Source organism: Sminthopsis crassicaudata, chromosome 1, assembly GCF_048593235.1.
Source record: "Sminthopsis crassicaudata isolate SCR6 chromosome 1, ASM4859323v1, whole genome shotgun sequence".
Classification (NCBI taxonomy): domain Eukaryota; kingdom Metazoa; phylum Chordata; class Mammalia; order Dasyuromorphia; family Dasyuridae; genus Sminthopsis; species Sminthopsis crassicaudata.
In genome coordinates, this window is record NC_133617.1 from 402787436 (window position 1) to 402806157 (window position 18722).

Sequence of the window (18722 nt, forward strand, 5' to 3'; positions counted from 1 at the left end):
AATGAAACTAAAAAGCAGAGCTGCAGAAGATATAAAGTAAGTAAGAAACTCTATAAAGAGAAATTCTATCTCAAAGAGAGTAAATGCATATTCTCTCTGGAAAGCAGAAGGATTACACATTACATTTGGCAGCCACATTTATACACTTAATAATAAGTAGAATAATGTTATCTTTGAATACCAAAGACACCATCCAAGAAACAAAACAAATCTAGCTATTAGCTTCAGTATTTCATATTCTTTTCAAGTACAAGTTTCTGATGAGAACTTTTTCAAAAGCTCCTTTCACTTCCTTGTTCCTTAGACTGTAGATAATGGGGTTCAGCATTGGGGTGATGATTGCATAAAACAGACCAAGAAGCTCATCTGATGTCTTTGTGTCCTTGGACTTGGGCTTCATATAAACAAAAACAGCTGTGCCATAGAACAAGATCACCACAGTCAGGTGGGCTGAGCAGGTAGAAAAGGCTTTCTTCCTCCCTTCACTAGAGTTGATCCTCAGGATGGTGGAGAGGATGAAGATATAGGAGAATAAAATGAGTAATAGAGGCATGACTAGGAAAACAATACTTCCCAGCATAAGGATAGATTCATTGAGGGAGATGTCTGCACAGACAAGATTGAGGAGAGCCAGTATTTCACAAATAAGTTGATCAATTATGTTCCCACAGAAAGGCATCATCATAGCAAGCATAGTTTGTGTCAAAGAGTTCAGAAATCCAAAAATCCAGGTCAAAGCAGCCATCTGCACACAGAGACCCTTGTTCATGATGATGGTGTACCTTAGGGGATTGCAGATGGCTACATACCTGTCATAGGCCATCACTGCCAGGAGAATGCACTCTGTGCACCCTAGTCCAATAGAAATAACCATCTGCAGGGCACATCCAATGAAGGAGATGGATTTTCTCTCAGACATAAAATTTATTAGCATATGAGGAATAGAGGAAGATGTGTAGCAGATATCCAGAAAAGAGAGGTTCCCAAGGAAAAAATACATAGGAGTGTGAAGGCGGGGATCCAAGATGCTGATGATAATAAGGATACTGTTTCCCAATAGGATCACCAGGTACATCACCAGGCAGAGAACATAAAGGGCTAGCTGGAGGCCTGGATAATGAGAAAGCCCAATCAAAAAAAATTCAGTCACTGGTGTGATGTTTCCCTTATCCATGTTATTTGTTCTATGTCACCTGTAGGATTTAAGGAAGGACATAGGTCAAAACAGTTGAAATGATTTTTAAAAACTAATGATAGCAACATTCATAATAAAGTTCATACTTTGAAATATTTTCCCTTTTCTAGTATGATTTTTGTTATGGTTTATATTAACATGTACAGTAGTTTAAAAATATGAATAATATCAAGAGAATGAAAAAAGCATTCTTGTATTATAAAAGAAATGTGAATATCAAAATGACAAGGTCATCTAGATCTTCTAGAAACTTTTTCAGCTCCTGACAAATTAAAAAAAAAGAAATTATATGTTGGATGTTGAATGATTTCTGAGTTCATAGGAGAAGATAATTTCCATTTGGAATATAAATCTCCTGAATTAAGCTCAGATGACTTTAATAGTTTAAATAGTTTATATTAAATAGTTAAATAGGTTAAACACTGATTCACATATAACTGACTACAAAGTCTCAGCAGAAAAGACAAATAAATTTCTAAGCTTGTGATTAAGTATACAACAAGTATATGTGACAAGTATACAACTGCAAGGAACTCTACAGAAATGACTCTATTTTCACCCTTCATTCTGCCCCTCCTGTCAAATACTGATTCTGCCAAGCCCTTCAAAGTCAGGATTAGGGTGGAAAAGCCATCAGGAGGTAATATGAAGACTGTTTGTAGCCAGAGACTAGAGGGGAGCATCATATAGATAGGCCTGAGAGAAGAGATTCTGGCAGTTGATCTTGGTCCAGTCCACAACCCCTTGGTTTTTACTCAGGAAGGGAAGTCTGGCCAATCCTCATATCCCCCAGTCCTAAGGATGCTGAGATTCCCCAGCAGCCTAACCTTATGACTATGTGTAGGAGTCAAAGATGAATCAAACCAAACAGTAGAGTAGGATCTCAATACACAACATATGGGAAACATGAAAAAAGCTGAAAGACCAAAAGACCAAGAAAAAAGTTTGCAATCTAGTTTACAAGTAGATGAATTAGAGAAAGAATACACAAAGAAAATATAAACAAATAGAAACTTAAGATTAGAAGGATAAGTGAATTTTATGAAGAGAATCTAAAACACACTAAAATAGATACACTATGAAGGAAAATGAAACAATATTATCAAATGAAAGAGATAATCCAGTGGATACTGCAGATATGATGGAACAAGAACAAAAGAGTATAAGCCATTTTTAAAAGAATAATAGAATTCATTCAAGAAAAAAAATTAGTAGTGCATTTTACATAGAAATCAGAGCTTTCAATGTAGAATTAAAAGCACAAACATATTACAACAAAGAACAAACACCTTAAGAAATTATAAATAATTGTAAATTTCTATTATTAACAAAGTATATCATGATCAAAATATATATATATCATCTTTATAACATGATTTTGTTGCTATTATTGTTGCCTTTAATAGAATGATAGTCAGTATGAACATATCTGTATCTATGGATAGGTATATTTATGTAGTGACTATATGTAGATAACATGCATGCATGTTTATTTAATTCTTTTGATTTTGCTTTCTTCAATTTGCTTTACTTCATGTAATTTCTACATTGTCAACTGTCTTTTGTGTGTATCTATTCTGTAGTACTTGGGGACATTTCTAAATTGAATGGCAGATATATATGTTTACAATGGAGGTTTGGCTCCAAAACAGTATTAGTTTTCATCCTGAAATAAAAAAGTCATTTTTTCCAATATTTTCTTTACAAGGCAAACAAATTGCTTTAAAAAAATCTTTTAAATGATTGTTTTCTTATATTCTGATAACTGCCACATTTCTGGGTTCGTTATGGATATGAAAACTAAAAGGAGCAGTTCGGATATTGTTTTCTTAGATTCGTGTGTTGTAATACATTTAGTGGTATAGAGTACTTGAAAGGAGTGCTTTGTGATTTAAGAAATTAGGATATGGAAAGCATTCTACAATATGCTACCTTTATTTTTAAAGAGCCGTATAGCACCTCAGTGATATAAGATGTATAGATACTTTTGGCAGAAGATACAAAAGAATTGGATTTTGAAGGGATAGATTGTAATATACATAAATATGTAGAGGAAATTAATCCTGGGAATGGAGGACAGAATGAACAATAAAAGTGAGATGGGGTGGTAGTATGAAAATGGGGAGAGTAAGTAGTTTAATTTGGCTAGAATGAAGACTATTTAAAAAAATAACAAGTGTTAGATAAGGCTGGACAAGCAGGTTGGAACTGGATTATGGAAAGCCTTGCTTATTAGATAAATGAAATATAATTTGAAAGGCAATTATCACTAAAGGATTTTTAATAAATAAGCCAAAATAAAGGGTGGAAAGTTGGAAAAGTACTTTGGCATTAGTTATAGAGATAGATTTGAGGCAGGATAAATCTGAAGGCAGACTAATTAAAAAGTTATTATAGTAGTTTAGGTAAGAAATGATAAATAACCAAATGTAGGATGATCATATAATATTCTAAAGGAAATGGCATATGCAAATGATATTAAAATATATTAATTAATAAGATATGGGGAGTAAAAGGGAGGAAAGAATCATAATAGATCCCAAATTTTCTTACTTTTAAAATTTGAAGTAGAGCAATATTTAGATCAAGAAGATGAACAGTTAAAATGTTAATATATTGAGTTAAGAGTAACATAATGGGGATATCTAATGGATAAAAGAACAAGGAGTAATGTTCAGTAACTCTGGTAAGACAAGCTCTGGACAAATTGTGAGGTCCAATAAATATTATATTAAGAAGTTTTTAATTTATCCAAGAGGCAATAGGGAGCCACTAAAACATCTTTAGTAATGGAGTGGCATGATTAAATAGGTTTTGTTTTCATGATTTTGGTAACTGTGGAGAAGGTAGGTGAAAAGGAGAAGAGTTTAGAGTCTTGGAATTCAGTGACAAGGTTGTTTCCATAGCCAAGGAGAAAAGTTAAGTAGGTACAAAAATATTTTTAGCTCAATGAATGAAGAGAAGGGGATAGTTATGAGAGATGTAGAAACAGAATAGAAAATACCTGACAACAAATTGGATATTAAAGGTGAAAGAAATGAAAGCTCAGGTTGGCAACCAAGATTAATGGAAATATTATTTGAATAGAAATATGGAAGTTTGGAGAGGAGTTAGGGGATAAGATTATGAATCCTGCTTTGGAATTTGATATTTGAGATGCTTGTGATATATCCAATTGGAGATGTTTAGTTCAAAAGTAAGATTAAGGCTGTTTCTATATATCTATGTCTATACATACTTATATATGTATGTGGAAATCATCCCAATAAAAATGATTAATCAATTCTTTTGAACTGATGAGATCACTCAGAGAAAGCTTTTAGAAAGAAAATGAGAAATTCTATGTAAATGCCCTATGTACATTTAAGAAGTGGAATGTAGAAAGCTATTTAGCAATGTTGTCTAAAAATAGCATCCAGACATTTAGAAAGAGAACCAGAGGGGAAGAGCATGCCAAAAACTCAGGAAAAATATTATTTAGGAGAAAAATATAGTTAATCATATAAGTGATTCATAGAAGTCAAGAAGAATGAAAACTAAGAATAGTTCATCAGATTTGGCAATTAAGTGTCATTGGGAGCTTTGGAAGAATAATATTAGTTAAGTGGTGAGGTCTGTAGAAGCCAGATTTCAAAGGCAGAGAGATGAATGGGAAAATAATAAATACATAAAGCTTTTTTAAAGGAAAGAAGTGATAAGTTGAGAGATTAGAAGGCTATCTTTTTTATAAACTAGAATGGAATATCTTTGAGGGAGAAATGAAGTCTCTAGAAAGGGAGAGACTGAGGAAATGAAGTTGATTAATGAAGAAATAACTCTGAAGAAATAGGATCAGTTAAGATGAAGAATATAAGAAAATAAAATTTAATATTGCCAAGCAATTTGGATACTTATTCCTCTGAATATAGTGAAGAATAAAATCAATGCCTATTGGGGAAAATTTCAAAACAAATTTCTGAAATAAAGATAGTTTCTGAAGACAAAAATAAAATTTATTCAAATATATACAATATAAACAGTTGTCAGGCTCCAATAAATAAGTGATTAAAGGAGACAAGCACTGACTTTTTGGAAGATGAATGCACAAAATCACCAAGCATGAGAAAGAATGCTAGTAATACTAATCATAAGGAAAGTACAACTTAACATAACTCATTTTGTATCATACAAATTACAGCATTAAAGGTGGCAATTAAAAATAGTAAATGTTTGAGGGAGTGTCAGAAAATAGATGCACTCATGGGATGTTTGTCCATTTAGAACTATGATTTTGTTAAATTATTCTTTAAAATAATTTGAGGCCATGCAAAAGGGGCAGCTAAGTAATGCAATGGCTAGAGTACTGCATCTGGAGTCAGGAAGATTCATCTTCTTGAATTCAAATCTGGCCTCAGATACTTTCTAGCTGTATAATTCTGGGCAAGTCACTTAACCCTGTTCCAGTTTCCTCATTTGTAAAATGAGTTGGAGAAGGAAATGCAAACTACTCCTATATCTTTGCCAAAAAAATTCCAAAAAACCTAAATAAACTAACAAAGAGTTGGATACAAATGAAAAACAACTGAGCAATAATTGCTCATACACTCTGCAAGGATAGGGGAGACAAATTGATGAGTATATATTCTTATACTTAAGATCCTATAAAGAAATTATTGTAGTATATTCTTGCTTAATAATTAAAATAAAATAACTACAAAATAGTGCTCATCAAGCAGTGGCAGAAGAAATAATTGTAGTAAATGGATATAATAAAAAACTAACATAAGAAATTATGAATATGATAGATACAGAGAAATTTAGAAGACTTATGAATTTATCTGAATGATCAATTTTTAGATCAATATAGAGTATCTATAATGATCAATATAGAGTAAAAGAGCAGTTTATAGGATGACTCAATAATATAAATGTCAACAAGACTTCAAAATGTCAATATCCAATCTTGACTTCGTATGAGTGAACCATTTTCTTTTTAGTATTAAAGTTTTGTTTAATAGGAATGGAATGAGGTATGTATAGTTTGATATGAAGTATGCTATTTTATTTTGCTTACTTATCTTTCTTTTTTACAAAGAAAATTTAGTTGGAGTGATGGTTTATTCATTAGTGATAGTATTAATTTTTATAAGCACAAATAAGATATTCAGTTTTTTTAAACTCTAGAGAAGGGTAAAGTAGATGAAGGAAGAGGTTTAGAGTAATAGAAAGGGAAATGAAGGCAACAAAAGTCCAAAGAAATGGATCTATGGATCTCAGTAAAGTAGAAAAGGTAAAGATATAGGAATTTGACTGACTCACAATTCAGAAGACCATTGTTTACATCCAACAACCAATGCTTCCTATCTTTTTGACACTAGGAGAGTCATTCAACCTTCCTAGGCTTCCATTTCCTTAGTTATAAAATGAGGGAGTTTGACTAAAATAGTGGTGTCAAACATATAGAAGTAGTGGCCATTAAACTATACAAAAGGATCCCTATGGGTTGCATCTTGACTTAGAAAACTACCTATTGGCTTTATTTAAATTCTCTTGCATATTTATGTTATTAAAATTAATTTAGATTTAATTTAATTTGGAACAGTTTTTATTTTTTAAACATTTTAATCTGGTTCTGACCATTGGTGGGAAAATTGTGGTTATAATGCAGGTTATGGTCTGTATATTTGACACTTCTTGACTAGATGACTTCTAAAATCCTTTCAAGCTGTAGATCTATGACCATGTATTTTGCTGAGAAAAGGGATTCATTGGACTAGGGACCTCAATCACTTCTCAAAATAGAGAAGTGTTTCTGCTAAGGAAAATGCAGAGAAAAATAAAATCAATGCTATCTAACAATGGAGACAGATTTGAAGTTTGAAAGCATAAATTGTTTTATATCCATGCATCATGGTTTTGTGGCTTAGAAGTTACATGACTAATTGTTATAAATTTATGCCTCACAAAGTCAGCAATCTCCACATCCTCTAAAATGCCATTATTTATTATAAGTTCTTTTACAAGCTTTACCAAGACCAAATACTTTACACTGTTCAGAAGAGGTGTTCTCATTTATAGCCTTATCTATTAAGACCCATACATTGCACATCATCACGGGAGAAAGTATACTAAGAAAGAAAGGAAAAGTGTCAAGAACACAACTGTGGCAGATATTCAATTGTAAGAAATGGAAAGACCATGGATATATAGACAAATATGCGAAATGGGAATGTCAGAATTGTCAGGGATAATAGAAGACAACATTTTGCAGAGTTCAAGGAATCTTAAAATTGAAAGTAATAAACTGGAAAGGTAGAAAAATATCTTAGAATAAGAGCACAGAAGATGTTTCTGGGAGCCAAGATGGGGGAGGAAACAATAAATCACCTTAACTCTTTCATGGTCCCTCCAAACAACTATAAAATCATGCCTAAGGCAAATCCTGGAAAGTATCATCAGTAAAAAGACAGGATAAAACAATCTTTGAGTCCAAGATACTTGGAAGAGAATTTGATAAAAGAATAAAGAACACAAAATAATGGGTATATAGATAACATAAAGCATAGAGGTTGGAACTAGAAGAAGACTTAGAGTTCACATAATTGCAAAGATGGGAAGAGTCATCTAAAGGTGAATTCAAAGGTAATCAAAAGTAACTTGATGGAAGCTGGCAAAAAGTACTTAAGCAATCATTCATGAGCAAGAGAGTTGAGACATTCTTTTTCTCAGAAATGGATTCTTTTTACTCTAGCAATCATACTTCTTTGCAATTCTACTCTTTATTTTTTGTTTGAATTGCCTTCAGCTTCCATGATAAGTTTCCTTATTCCCACCAAGTCTTATACAAACGGTCACAGAACATAAGATTTTAAGATCATAAATTTAGAATTGAAAAGCCTCTTAAAGATTATTGAATCTAGAATTCTCTTTTTAAATGGCTTTCTTTTCAATATTTCTAGCCAAAGGCTGATATTCCTTAGATTTCCAAAGGCATTTCTGAAAATAATCCTTGCAAAGACAGTCCTCACCCTTCTCATTTACCTTTAAATGTTAGCTGTAGAGTTGCTCTCTCCTTTCTATTGATCTGGTGTTCTTCCTGGTTTTAAACAAAGATACTACTTTAACCATATTAAGAATCAAGTCTTGGTGACTTGAGGGAGCACCACATCCATAAATAAACAGTCTGTCTATCCTATCCACTGGCCTTTTTGTGGAGACGATTGCTTTTTCTCAAGTTAGTTTATATTGCTACCTTTCTTCCATGTGATATTCCTATTTAATTAAAAAAGTTTATGGAATATTATCTGGTTTGAAAATGCTTCCCTTTCCAAAGTGATGCCATGATATTAGAGTAGAGAGCAACACTATGTTTTCAGTTGTATCCTAAATGCCCTGGTTGATTAAAAATAATCTGCCACTGGATCTGACTGAAGTTTAACTCTGTATCTTTATTACCTTCCTCAAAGTGTTCCTTAAGGAATCTTTAATCCCTGAAGTCATTTGAACATGTATGTAAGAGCTATGTGAAAGTTAACTTTTAAAGCTATAGGGATATTCTAATTATCCAATTAAGTTAAACTTATTTGGTATTTTTAATTGATGGCACAACAAACAAAATGCAGACTAGAGGGATGCTTTCAAATTTCTTCTTGATAAGCCAAACATGGGAGGAATAATATAATTATATAGACAATACATGATTGATCTGAATCCCCATATTTTGTATATTAGCAGTTATGATTCTGGATCAAACCTACTCTTATCTTTTTCTATTGATGATCTCTTTTCTTGCAAACTTTATTATTTACATAAAATGGGTATATGCCAAAATATCTGCTGTGGCATGAGTCCAAATTCCAAGCCATATTGGTATTTTAACAGCTATGTTAATGGAAGAGATAGTTTACAAAAGGACAAAATAGAAATATTTGGGCTTTATACTTTTAGTTACATGGATTCAAAATTAATTAAAGGATGAGAGTCAATGATTGGTGGTCACTAGGATCATGCTAATCTTTAGAGCAGAGTCTAATGGATTCACCTTAAATTAGTTTAGGTGGAATTGTCATTTTTATTATATTAGCTAGGCCTACCCATGAACAATTGATATTTTCCTAATTGTTTAAATCTGACTTTATTTATGTGAAAAGTGTTTTATAATTCTGTTTATCTCAGCACAAAGATTCTTAAATATTTTTTATTTTGTCTATCATTATTTTAAACAGAATTTTTCTTTGTATCTCTTGAATCTGAGCTTTGTTGACAATATATAGAAATGCTGATGATTTAGGTGGATTTATTTTATATCCTGAGACTTTGCTAAAGTTATTAATTTTCTTAGGTAATGTTCTGGTTTAGCTTTCTGGAAGTCTTGAGACCAGTCTTTGTTTCAGCAGAGTAATCACCACAAGAATAGTCAGGTATAAAGTCCAAAAGTTTTTATTATTTTCTTCACAGTCTGTCTCCTTCACCTGGGATCTAGCTAGCTTTCTAAACGCCTTCAGATGGAACTTCGTCACAGTGGAGAGGTGAAGGAGGACAGGCCAGCCACTACAATGGTCTCTGTCTTGAAGTCTGTCTCAGTCCAAGAGCTTGAGCTTGACCTCCAGCCTTCAGTCCTCTGTCTTCTCCCAGTCTGTCTCTGAGTCTGTCTCTAGGTCTGACTCTGGCCTCTTAAATACTCTATTATAATTAAATCCACTCATCATATTGAGTATAGGTAAATCATTATATCACTAGGGAACCATTATTTGTTGTAAGATTAAATCAATCATACTGAACTAGAGAACTATTAATCACCATGCTAAACTAGATAACCATTGTCTTATCAATTCCACTAAATTAACACCTTGTTTTAAGAATCTTTGTTTCAAGTATATTTCTTCAGAGTTCTGGTCCATTACATCTCCTGCTTTATTTTGTTTTAGAAGGTAGGTCTGTTTTTTTTTTTTCTTTCTTTTTTTTTTTTTTTCTATTTCTCTCTGACAAGGAAAATACGTCCCATTGGCACCCATCTGATTCCTTTTACATCTGTAGAGATACAAGCAAACCCTCTCCCCCAAGCAGTTAACCTACCTGGTACCTTTCTGGATCTCTCCACATCACCTGGAGATTATAGTGGAGTTGCTCAAACTAGACACTGCCCTTCTGTTGGGTTAAAAAGCCTGTATTCTCCCCAATTGTAATCCCTTTCTCCTAGCTGATTGCTTCTCTGCTGATTGATCATACCAGAGTATTGAACTTCTAAAGACTCTGTGGGTGCAACTTCAGCTGCCATCATGCCCCACCTGTTTCCTGCCTGAGTCCCTGAAGCTGGGCCCTGCCTCTAGTTTCCCTGAGTCAATCTACATATTGCATTTTGGACATAGGGTTTTGGGTCTTATTCTCCCACCCTGTTTTCTCACTCTGTCTCTATGCCAATATTGAGCTTTCAGATGCCCTACTTTACCACATTGAAAGCATTGACAAGTCTCTATGGAAGCCCCTTGCCAATAGGGACCCTGTCTTCCCATGTTCTGCATCATAATCTGGATATAAAAAGTAGTTGGGCCCACTGTGGCACAGCATCTTATGATCTCCTCTAAAGGAGCATCCTTGTGTAGTCCCAGTATAATTCTTCTACAAATCTCATTATCATTTTCTCTAGCAAGTTGTTTTATCATTATTCCTGTTGCTGCATTTTCACCAATAGTTCATATGAGAGCTGTCTGCAGATGTCCCATGAAATCAGCATAAGGTTCATTTGGACCTTGTTCTATTTTCATGAAGCTTTCTCCTCTCTCTTCTCTTTCTGGGAGGATGCCCCATGATTTGATAGCAGCAGCAGCAATTTGCTCATATGCTATCAAAGGGCAATTGACCTGTGCTGAAGTGTCTGCATACTGACCATTACCTGCTAGTTGGTTAAAGGTGACTTGTATATTAACTCCAGTTTGCCTATTTCATTGGTCTTGTATTCTATAGAGTTCACTATACTCTGAAAGCCATAGCAAGTTTTGTCCGGGTTCTAAACATGTTCTTACGATTGATTTCCACCTCCTGTTCTTTCTTCTTTTTCCTTATTCTATAACTTATGTAATTGCCTAAAGCCAATTGTTTTTTTTTTTATTTTATAATTATAAATTTTTGACCGTATATATGCATGAGTAATTTTTTATAACATTATCCCTTGTATTCATTTTTCCAAATTATCCCCTCCCCCCTCTAATCCCTCCTCTAGATGACAAGCAATCCCATACATTTTACATGTGTTACAGTATAACCTAGATACAATATATGTGTGTAAATACAATTTTCTTATTGCACATTAAGTATTAGATTCTGAAGGTGTAAGTAACCTGGGTAGATAGACAGTAATGCTACCAATTTACATTCATTTCCCAGTGTTCCTTCTCTGGGTGTAGTTGTTCCTGTCCATCATTGATCAACTGGAAATGAGGTTGGATCTTCTTTATGTTGAAGATATCCACTTCCATCAGAATACATCTTCATACAACATTGAAGTGTACAAGAGATCTTCTGGTTCTATTCATTTCACTCAGCATCAGTTCATGCAAGTCTCTCCAAGCCTCTCTGTATTCCTCCTGCTGGTCATTTCTTACAGAGCAATAATATTCCATAACCTTCATATACCATAATTTACCCAACCATTCTCCAATTGATGGACATCCATTCATCTTCTAGTTTCTAGCCACTACAAAAAGAGCTGCCACAAACATTTTGGCACATACAGGTACCTTTCCCCCTCCTTAGTATTTCTTTGGGATATAAGCCCTATATCAGCAATGCTGGATCAAAGGGTATGCACAGTTTAATAACTTTTTGGGCATAGTTCCAAATTGCTCTCCAGAATTGAATTCTTTCACAACTCCACCAACAATGCATCAGTGTCCCAGTTTTCCTCCATCCCCCTCCAACATTCATCATTATTTGTTCCTGTCATCTTAGCCAATCTGACAGATGTGTAGTGGTATCTCAGAGTTGTCTTAATTTGCGTTTCTGTGATCAGTATTGATTTGGAACACTCTTTCATATGAGTGGATATAATCAATTTCATCATCTGAAAATTGTCTGTTCATATCCTTTGACCATTTATCAATTGGAGAATGGTTTTATTTCTTATAAATTAGGGTCAGTTCTCTATATATTTTGGAAATGAGACCCCTAAAGCCAATTGTATTGTTTATATCTATCTATCTATCTATCTATCTATCTATCTATATATTTCAGCATTGTAATATTCTATTAATTGCTCTCCTACTAATTTCTATTTATCTGCCTCTAATTCTTCTTCCTTGGAGAACCAAGGGATGGTACATTCTAATATTTCTAAAAGTCCAATGATCTGCTCCCATGTTACAATCAAACCTTGGTCTTTTATTAGTCTAACTATGCTTTCTACATAATTTCCTTGGGGTGGAGAAGGCTATTTTCTAAACATTTGTCCCATTTCAGCTGAAACACTACTTTCCTTCTTGTCTATTTTTGTACTAACCCTAATTTCTGGGACATGGAGACTTTTCCACTGAACTCAGGATTGTGTCATCTAGAGTGCTGAGTGTAAATCCTTGGTCCCATGTTCAGGCACCAAAATATCTCCAAATCGTTCTCTAGGTCTTCTATTACATCTAAATCCATTCATCATACTGAGTATAATAAGCCAATCATTATATCACTAGGGAACCATTATTGTTGTAAGATTTCTTCAGTCATACTTCATTAGAGAACTCACATGCTAAACTAGATAACCATTGTCTTATCAATTCCACTGAGTTAACACCTTGTTGTAAGAATCCTTGTTTTAAGTATACTTCTCCAGAGTTCTGGCCCATTACAATCTTAGGTAGTTTTAAAGTTGATTATTAATATTCTTTAATTATACCATTATGTTATCTACAAAGAGAGTTTCATTTCTTCATTGGCTATTATAATTTCTTCAATGTATTTTTCTTCTCTAATTAATAAAACTAACATTTCTAATGCTATATTGAATAATAGTATTGATAATGGGCATGCTTTTTCACCTCTGAATCTCACTGGGAAGGCTTGTATTTCCTATCTATCTATCTATCTATCTATCTATCTATCTATCTATCTATCTATCTATCTATTCTATAATCTATCCCTATTATATATAATACTTGTTAATGGTTTTAGATATATACTGCTTATTATAATTATTTTAACTAAAACTACATTAATTTCTTTACTCTGTAGTATTTTTATTAAGAATGGTGTTGTATTTTATAATCTTTTTTCTGCATCTATTGAAATAATCATATTTCTATTGGTTCATTTTTTATTGATAGGGTTACTTATGCTGATAGTTTTTCTAATGTTGAATTATTTCTGCATTCTCTTTGCTAATATTTTATTTGAGATTTTTACACTAATATTCATTAGAAAGATTGGTCTGTAAATTTCTTTCTCTTTTTTGGCTCTTCCTGTTTTAGGTATCAGTATCATATTTGTGTCACAAAAAAGAATTTGACTGTTTAAAAATAATTTATATAGTATTGAAATTAATTTTCTTTAAATATTTGGTAGAATTAATGCGAATCTATCTGGCCATTGAAATTTTTTTCTTAGGAAGTTCATTGATAGCTTGTTCAATTTTTTTTTTTCCAAAATGGTGTTATTTAAGCATTTTATTTTCTCTTCTGTTTATCTGGGAAATTTATACATCCATTTCATTTATTGTTATACTTATTGGCATATAGTTGGCAAAATAGCTCTTATTTATTGTTTCGATTTTCTCTTTCTTGATAGTGAATTTACTACTTTCATTTTTGATACTGGTAATTTGTTTTTCTTCTTTATTTTTTAAATCAAATTTACTAATATCATTTCCTCCCATGAAACCAGTTTTTAATTTTATTCATTAGTTTAATAGCTTGTTTCTTTCAATTTTATTAATCTTTCCTTTGATTTTTATTCTGGAACTCTGTCTTCCCAGAAATCAGCTGATGTCAGGATCACTTTTTTCTTGATCTTTTACGGTCAATCAAGGTCAGGGGATTAGATCTAGCAATCTCACACACACCTTCCTCCCTCCAATGCAATGAGAGAGAGAGTGAGCATCTCAATTTCCTCTTCCTCCTCCTATTCCTCCCACACACATCATTTCCCTCTCTTTGTCCCACCAATCAAGTCAGCACATAATAGCTGGGGAGAGTCAACCTTCAGACAAGATAATAGGAAACCGTCCAATTGGCAATCAGTCTCACGTGCTTCATTATCCAAGTGTATTTGCTCAGTTCTAGCCCTTTATTTTTAGAGTTTCTAATTTGGTATTTAATTGGGGATTTTTAATTTGTTCTTGTCCTAACTTTTTTTAGTTGCATTCCTAATTCATTGATCTTCCTCTATTTTATTCATGTAAGTTTCTAGAGATATTAAATTTCCTCTAAGAATTGCTTTGGCTGCATTCCATAAGTTTTGATATGTAGTCTCATTATTGCCATTCTCTCAGATGAAATTACTGATTTTTTTTCTGTGATGTGTTGTTTGACCCACTCAATCATTAAGATTAGGTTATTTAACTTCCAATTGGTTTTTAGTCTATATTTCCTGGACCTTTATTGTAGGTTATTTTTTTTATTGTATTGTGATCTAAAAAGGATGTATTTAATACTTCTGTCTTTTTGAACTTATTTGTGAGGTTTTTATATGCCTTAATATGTGTTCAATTTTTTTTGCACAAATGCTATATACTCCTGAAAAATGGTATGTGCTTTTGTATTTCCATTCACTTTTTTCCAGAGTTCTATCATATCTAAGTTTTCTAATATTCTGTTCATTTCTTTAACTTGTTTCTTATTTATTTGTGGTTAGATTTATCTAATTCTGAGAGAGAGAGAGAGAGAGAGAGAGAGAGAGAGAGAGAGAGAGAGAGAGAGAGTGAGAGAGAGAGAGAGAGAGAGAGAGAGAGAGAGAGAGAGAGAGACTGAGTTCCCCTAGTAGTATAGTGTTTCTGTCTATATATTCCTGTAACCAACAACTTCACCTCTAAGAATTTGGATACTATACCACTTGGTGCATATATGTTTAGAATGATTTTACTTCATTGTCTGTGTTACCTTTTAGTAAAAAATCAATTCTTTATTTATTTAATTATCTCTTTTTAATTTTGATTTGCCTGAGATCAGGATTACTACCCCTTCTTCTTCTTCTTTTTTTTTTTTTTTTAATTTAGCTGAATCATAATTCCTTGCCAGACTTTTATTCTTACTCTGTGTGTATCTCTCTGTTTCAAATGTGTTTCCTATAAACAACATATAGATAAGATAACTCTTTGGGTAAGATACTTACCCATGTAAGTGTGTTATTCCCTTTTTGAGTCAAATCTGATGCGATTACACTTCAAACTATGCTCATCCCCCTGATTTCTTTCCCTCCACTGTAAGAGATCTTTTGTGCCTCTTTGTGTGATTTAATTTGCCCCATTTTATCTTCTCTTTCCTCTTGTAAGTGTTATCTTTCCATATAGGGATGTAAACATTTTAACCTTTAATTAATATGTTTTTTCTTTCTTATTTATCATTTTATGCTCATCGAATTTTCTGTTTAGTTCTGTTTTGTTTTTATCAGAGATGATTGAAAGTTCCCTATTTCATTGAAGATCCATTTCTTCCCTTAAAAGATTATGCTCATTTGCTTGATTCCTGGTTGAAATCCAAGTTCCTTTGCTCTAGAGAATATTATATTCTAGGATCTCTTATCCTTTAATATAGAAGTTGCTAAATGCTGTAATCCTGATTCTGTCTCCTTGATACTTGAGTTTTTTATTTCTTAAAGCTTGTAGTGTTTTCTCCTTGACTTTATAATTTTAGAATTTAGCTACTATACACACACACACACGTGCATACACACATACGTACACTCATATACATAAACATATTTATACATATATAGACATGCATCTAAGCAATATTAATATTCCTGACATATAATGCAGATTTCTCTCTTGAGTGAATGTTTAAGTTTGACTTTGTTTGAGATTAATGATTATTATCCTTATTTATTTTTTCCTAATGAATTCTCCTATCACTGCTAACTCTTCTACTTTAATTCTACTCCTTAATGTGCCTTGTTATTACTTAACCTCCTCACTCCCCCATCCATGAATCCCTCCCTTTATGGTCTCCCTCCCTCTTTTATCCCATTAGTCAATTAATTCTTAAATTATTTCTTCTGGGTCTATTTTCTAGGTTAGTTGTTTTTCCAGTGAGTTATTTTACATTTTTTCTTATTTTTCTATCTTTTTAGTTCGTGTGACTGTTTCTCAATGTCTCATGGAGTCATTAGCCTCTATTTGCTCAACTCTAGTTTTTAATACACAATTATCCTTAGTTACCTTTTGTACCTCCTTTTCCATTGCTTTAATTCTACTTTAAAAGATGTTTCCTTCAGTAGATTTATTTTATTTTACTTTGAATCTGGCCAATTGTTTTTTTTAAGGAATTGCTTTCTTCAGTCAAATTTTGACCTTTCTTCACCAATCTATTGATTATCTCTTACATACCTCTTATTTTTCTTCCTAATATTTCTTTTACCTTCCTTTTGTTACTTTAAAAACACTTTTTGAGCTCTTTCAAGAAGGCTCTTTGGGCTTGGGACCAATTCACATCCTGCTTTGTAGTTTTGCATTGTGTTCTCTTCTGAGTTGGTGTTTTGATCTTTTCTGTCACTATACTAGATTTCTTTGTTCACAGTTCTTTTTTGTTTCTTACTCATTTTATTTGTTTTTCTTTTGCCTATTTCATAGCTTTTAAAGTCAAGCTCTGCTCTGGGGCACAGGGATCATTGTTCTAAGCTTCTTGTGAAGCTTTGAGCTTTAGGGCTCTTTGAGCTTTGGCTTTGAGCACTGAGGCTTATTAATTTTTTTTAACTTGCTCAGAATTCTGGGACTGCTCAAACTAATATTGCCTGTTGTTACCTGCAGTCTGTCCAAGGCCTAACAGAGTACTTTTGACCACTGACCTTTGCAGTGTCAACTCTACCCAGCTCACCTCCTCTGAGGCCTTCAAAGGTCTCTGGCCATGATTTCTTGAATCTATAGTTTAATAACCAGTAGCACACTCAAGAACAGCCATGTGTAAACTTAAAAGCCTTTATTATATCTATTCATATAATGCCCTGACTTGTCAACTCCCTAGTGAACATCTAGTCTGAAGACCCACGGGTTCACTACCAAACTCCTTACCTCTCGATTATCCATCAGCTTGGCTCAGCTACCCCAGATTAGGGAGCCAGGTTAAAGAGTGACAAGTTAAAGAGAGTGACTGCTGTCTGCAGTGGACTTATAAACCTGTGAGGTCACACACACAGCCAACCAGCAAGAGAACTGTCACCCATTATGAAGCTATCTCAATATGGACAGGATCCCACCCACAGGGTGGTCCTATATCCTCAGAGATTACTTCTGGGCCACTAAAATCTCCTGTTGTGCTGTGCCTGTCCATTTAAAGGACCCTTACAGTTACCTGATTTCCAGGGCCAGCGATATGTCTTTTGCTCTGGGAGTGGAGGCTTTACCACTGATCTCCTATGTTGCTGTCACACTGAGCTAGGATTAGAGGTGTCTCATTATCTGTGCTGTGGCTAAGACCCTCCCACTATCTTTTCTGGACATAGTCTGCATGAGGCTGTGCTCTCTTTTCACCCAAGTAAGATTAGTCTTTTCTGAAGTCCTTAGAAGTTATCTTGAGCTAGAAAATGGTTTTATTGCATATCTTTGTAAATTGTATCACTCCAGAATCTGTTTAGAGACTTGATTTCAAGTTGTTACCAAGGGAAACTGTGGATAGTTCAGGCAACTTCTTGGCTTCTCTCTTCTATCTTGGCTCCATCTTAATGTTTTATTCCTTTATTATCATTCCATTTCTCTGTCTTTCTTTATCTTTACATATATATGTGTGTAGGTATATATGTGTATATATTGTATACATATATACATATATGTATATACATATATGTATATACATGTATACATATATATGTATATAGGTATATATGTGTATATGTGAATATATATATATATATATATATATATATATATATATATATATATATTCTGTCAAATGAGCTAGAGAAGGAAAAACAAACCATTCCATGTCTTTGCTAAGAAAACCCTAAATAGGTCACAAATGATCAGACTCTACTGAAAAATGACTAAACAACAAATTATGGTTGAGATTGGCCTAGAGAACAAATAGAAAGATGGGGGATGAAACATAATACATTTAAATGGATGCAGAATTTATTGCTGAAGCTTAGGAATTAATGAGAGATGATTACTAGATTATGATTAACTAGGGCAGGTCTAGTTGATTGCTCCCAAACTCTGCTTTTTGCCCTATTTCCTTTAAAGTTTTATCAAAGTTTTGCATACATGTTATGTTTGCTAATGGTGTTAAACCAGAGAAAGAAATGAGATGCAAAATGGCAAAGTTGAGATCCAAAAGGTTTATGAGAATTGGGCTGTACCCTGTCCTGGGTGCTGGTAGGTCCCAGTCTTATACATAAGTAGGGCTCAGAATTTCTTGGT

The 18722-nt window shown here is 33.3% G+C and overlaps 1 protein-coding gene across 1 annotated transcript; it reads right to left on the reverse strand.

Annotated features, from left to right (window-relative positions):
• Window positions 1-137: 137 nt before the first annotated feature.
• LOC141554643 (olfactory receptor 13D1-like) lies at window positions 138-17439 on the reverse strand. The gene is made up of 2 exons (XM_074286767.1): window positions 17379-17439; window positions 138-1193 (listed from the first exon to the last, which is right to left on the reverse strand). Exon 2 carries the CDS (start codon window positions 1172-1174, stop codon window positions 233-235), a length of 942 nt encoding a protein of 313 aa, XP_074142868.1. The 5' UTR covers window positions 1175-1193; window positions 17379-17439; the 3' UTR covers window positions 138-232.
• Window positions 17440-18722: the final 1283 nt, after the last annotated feature.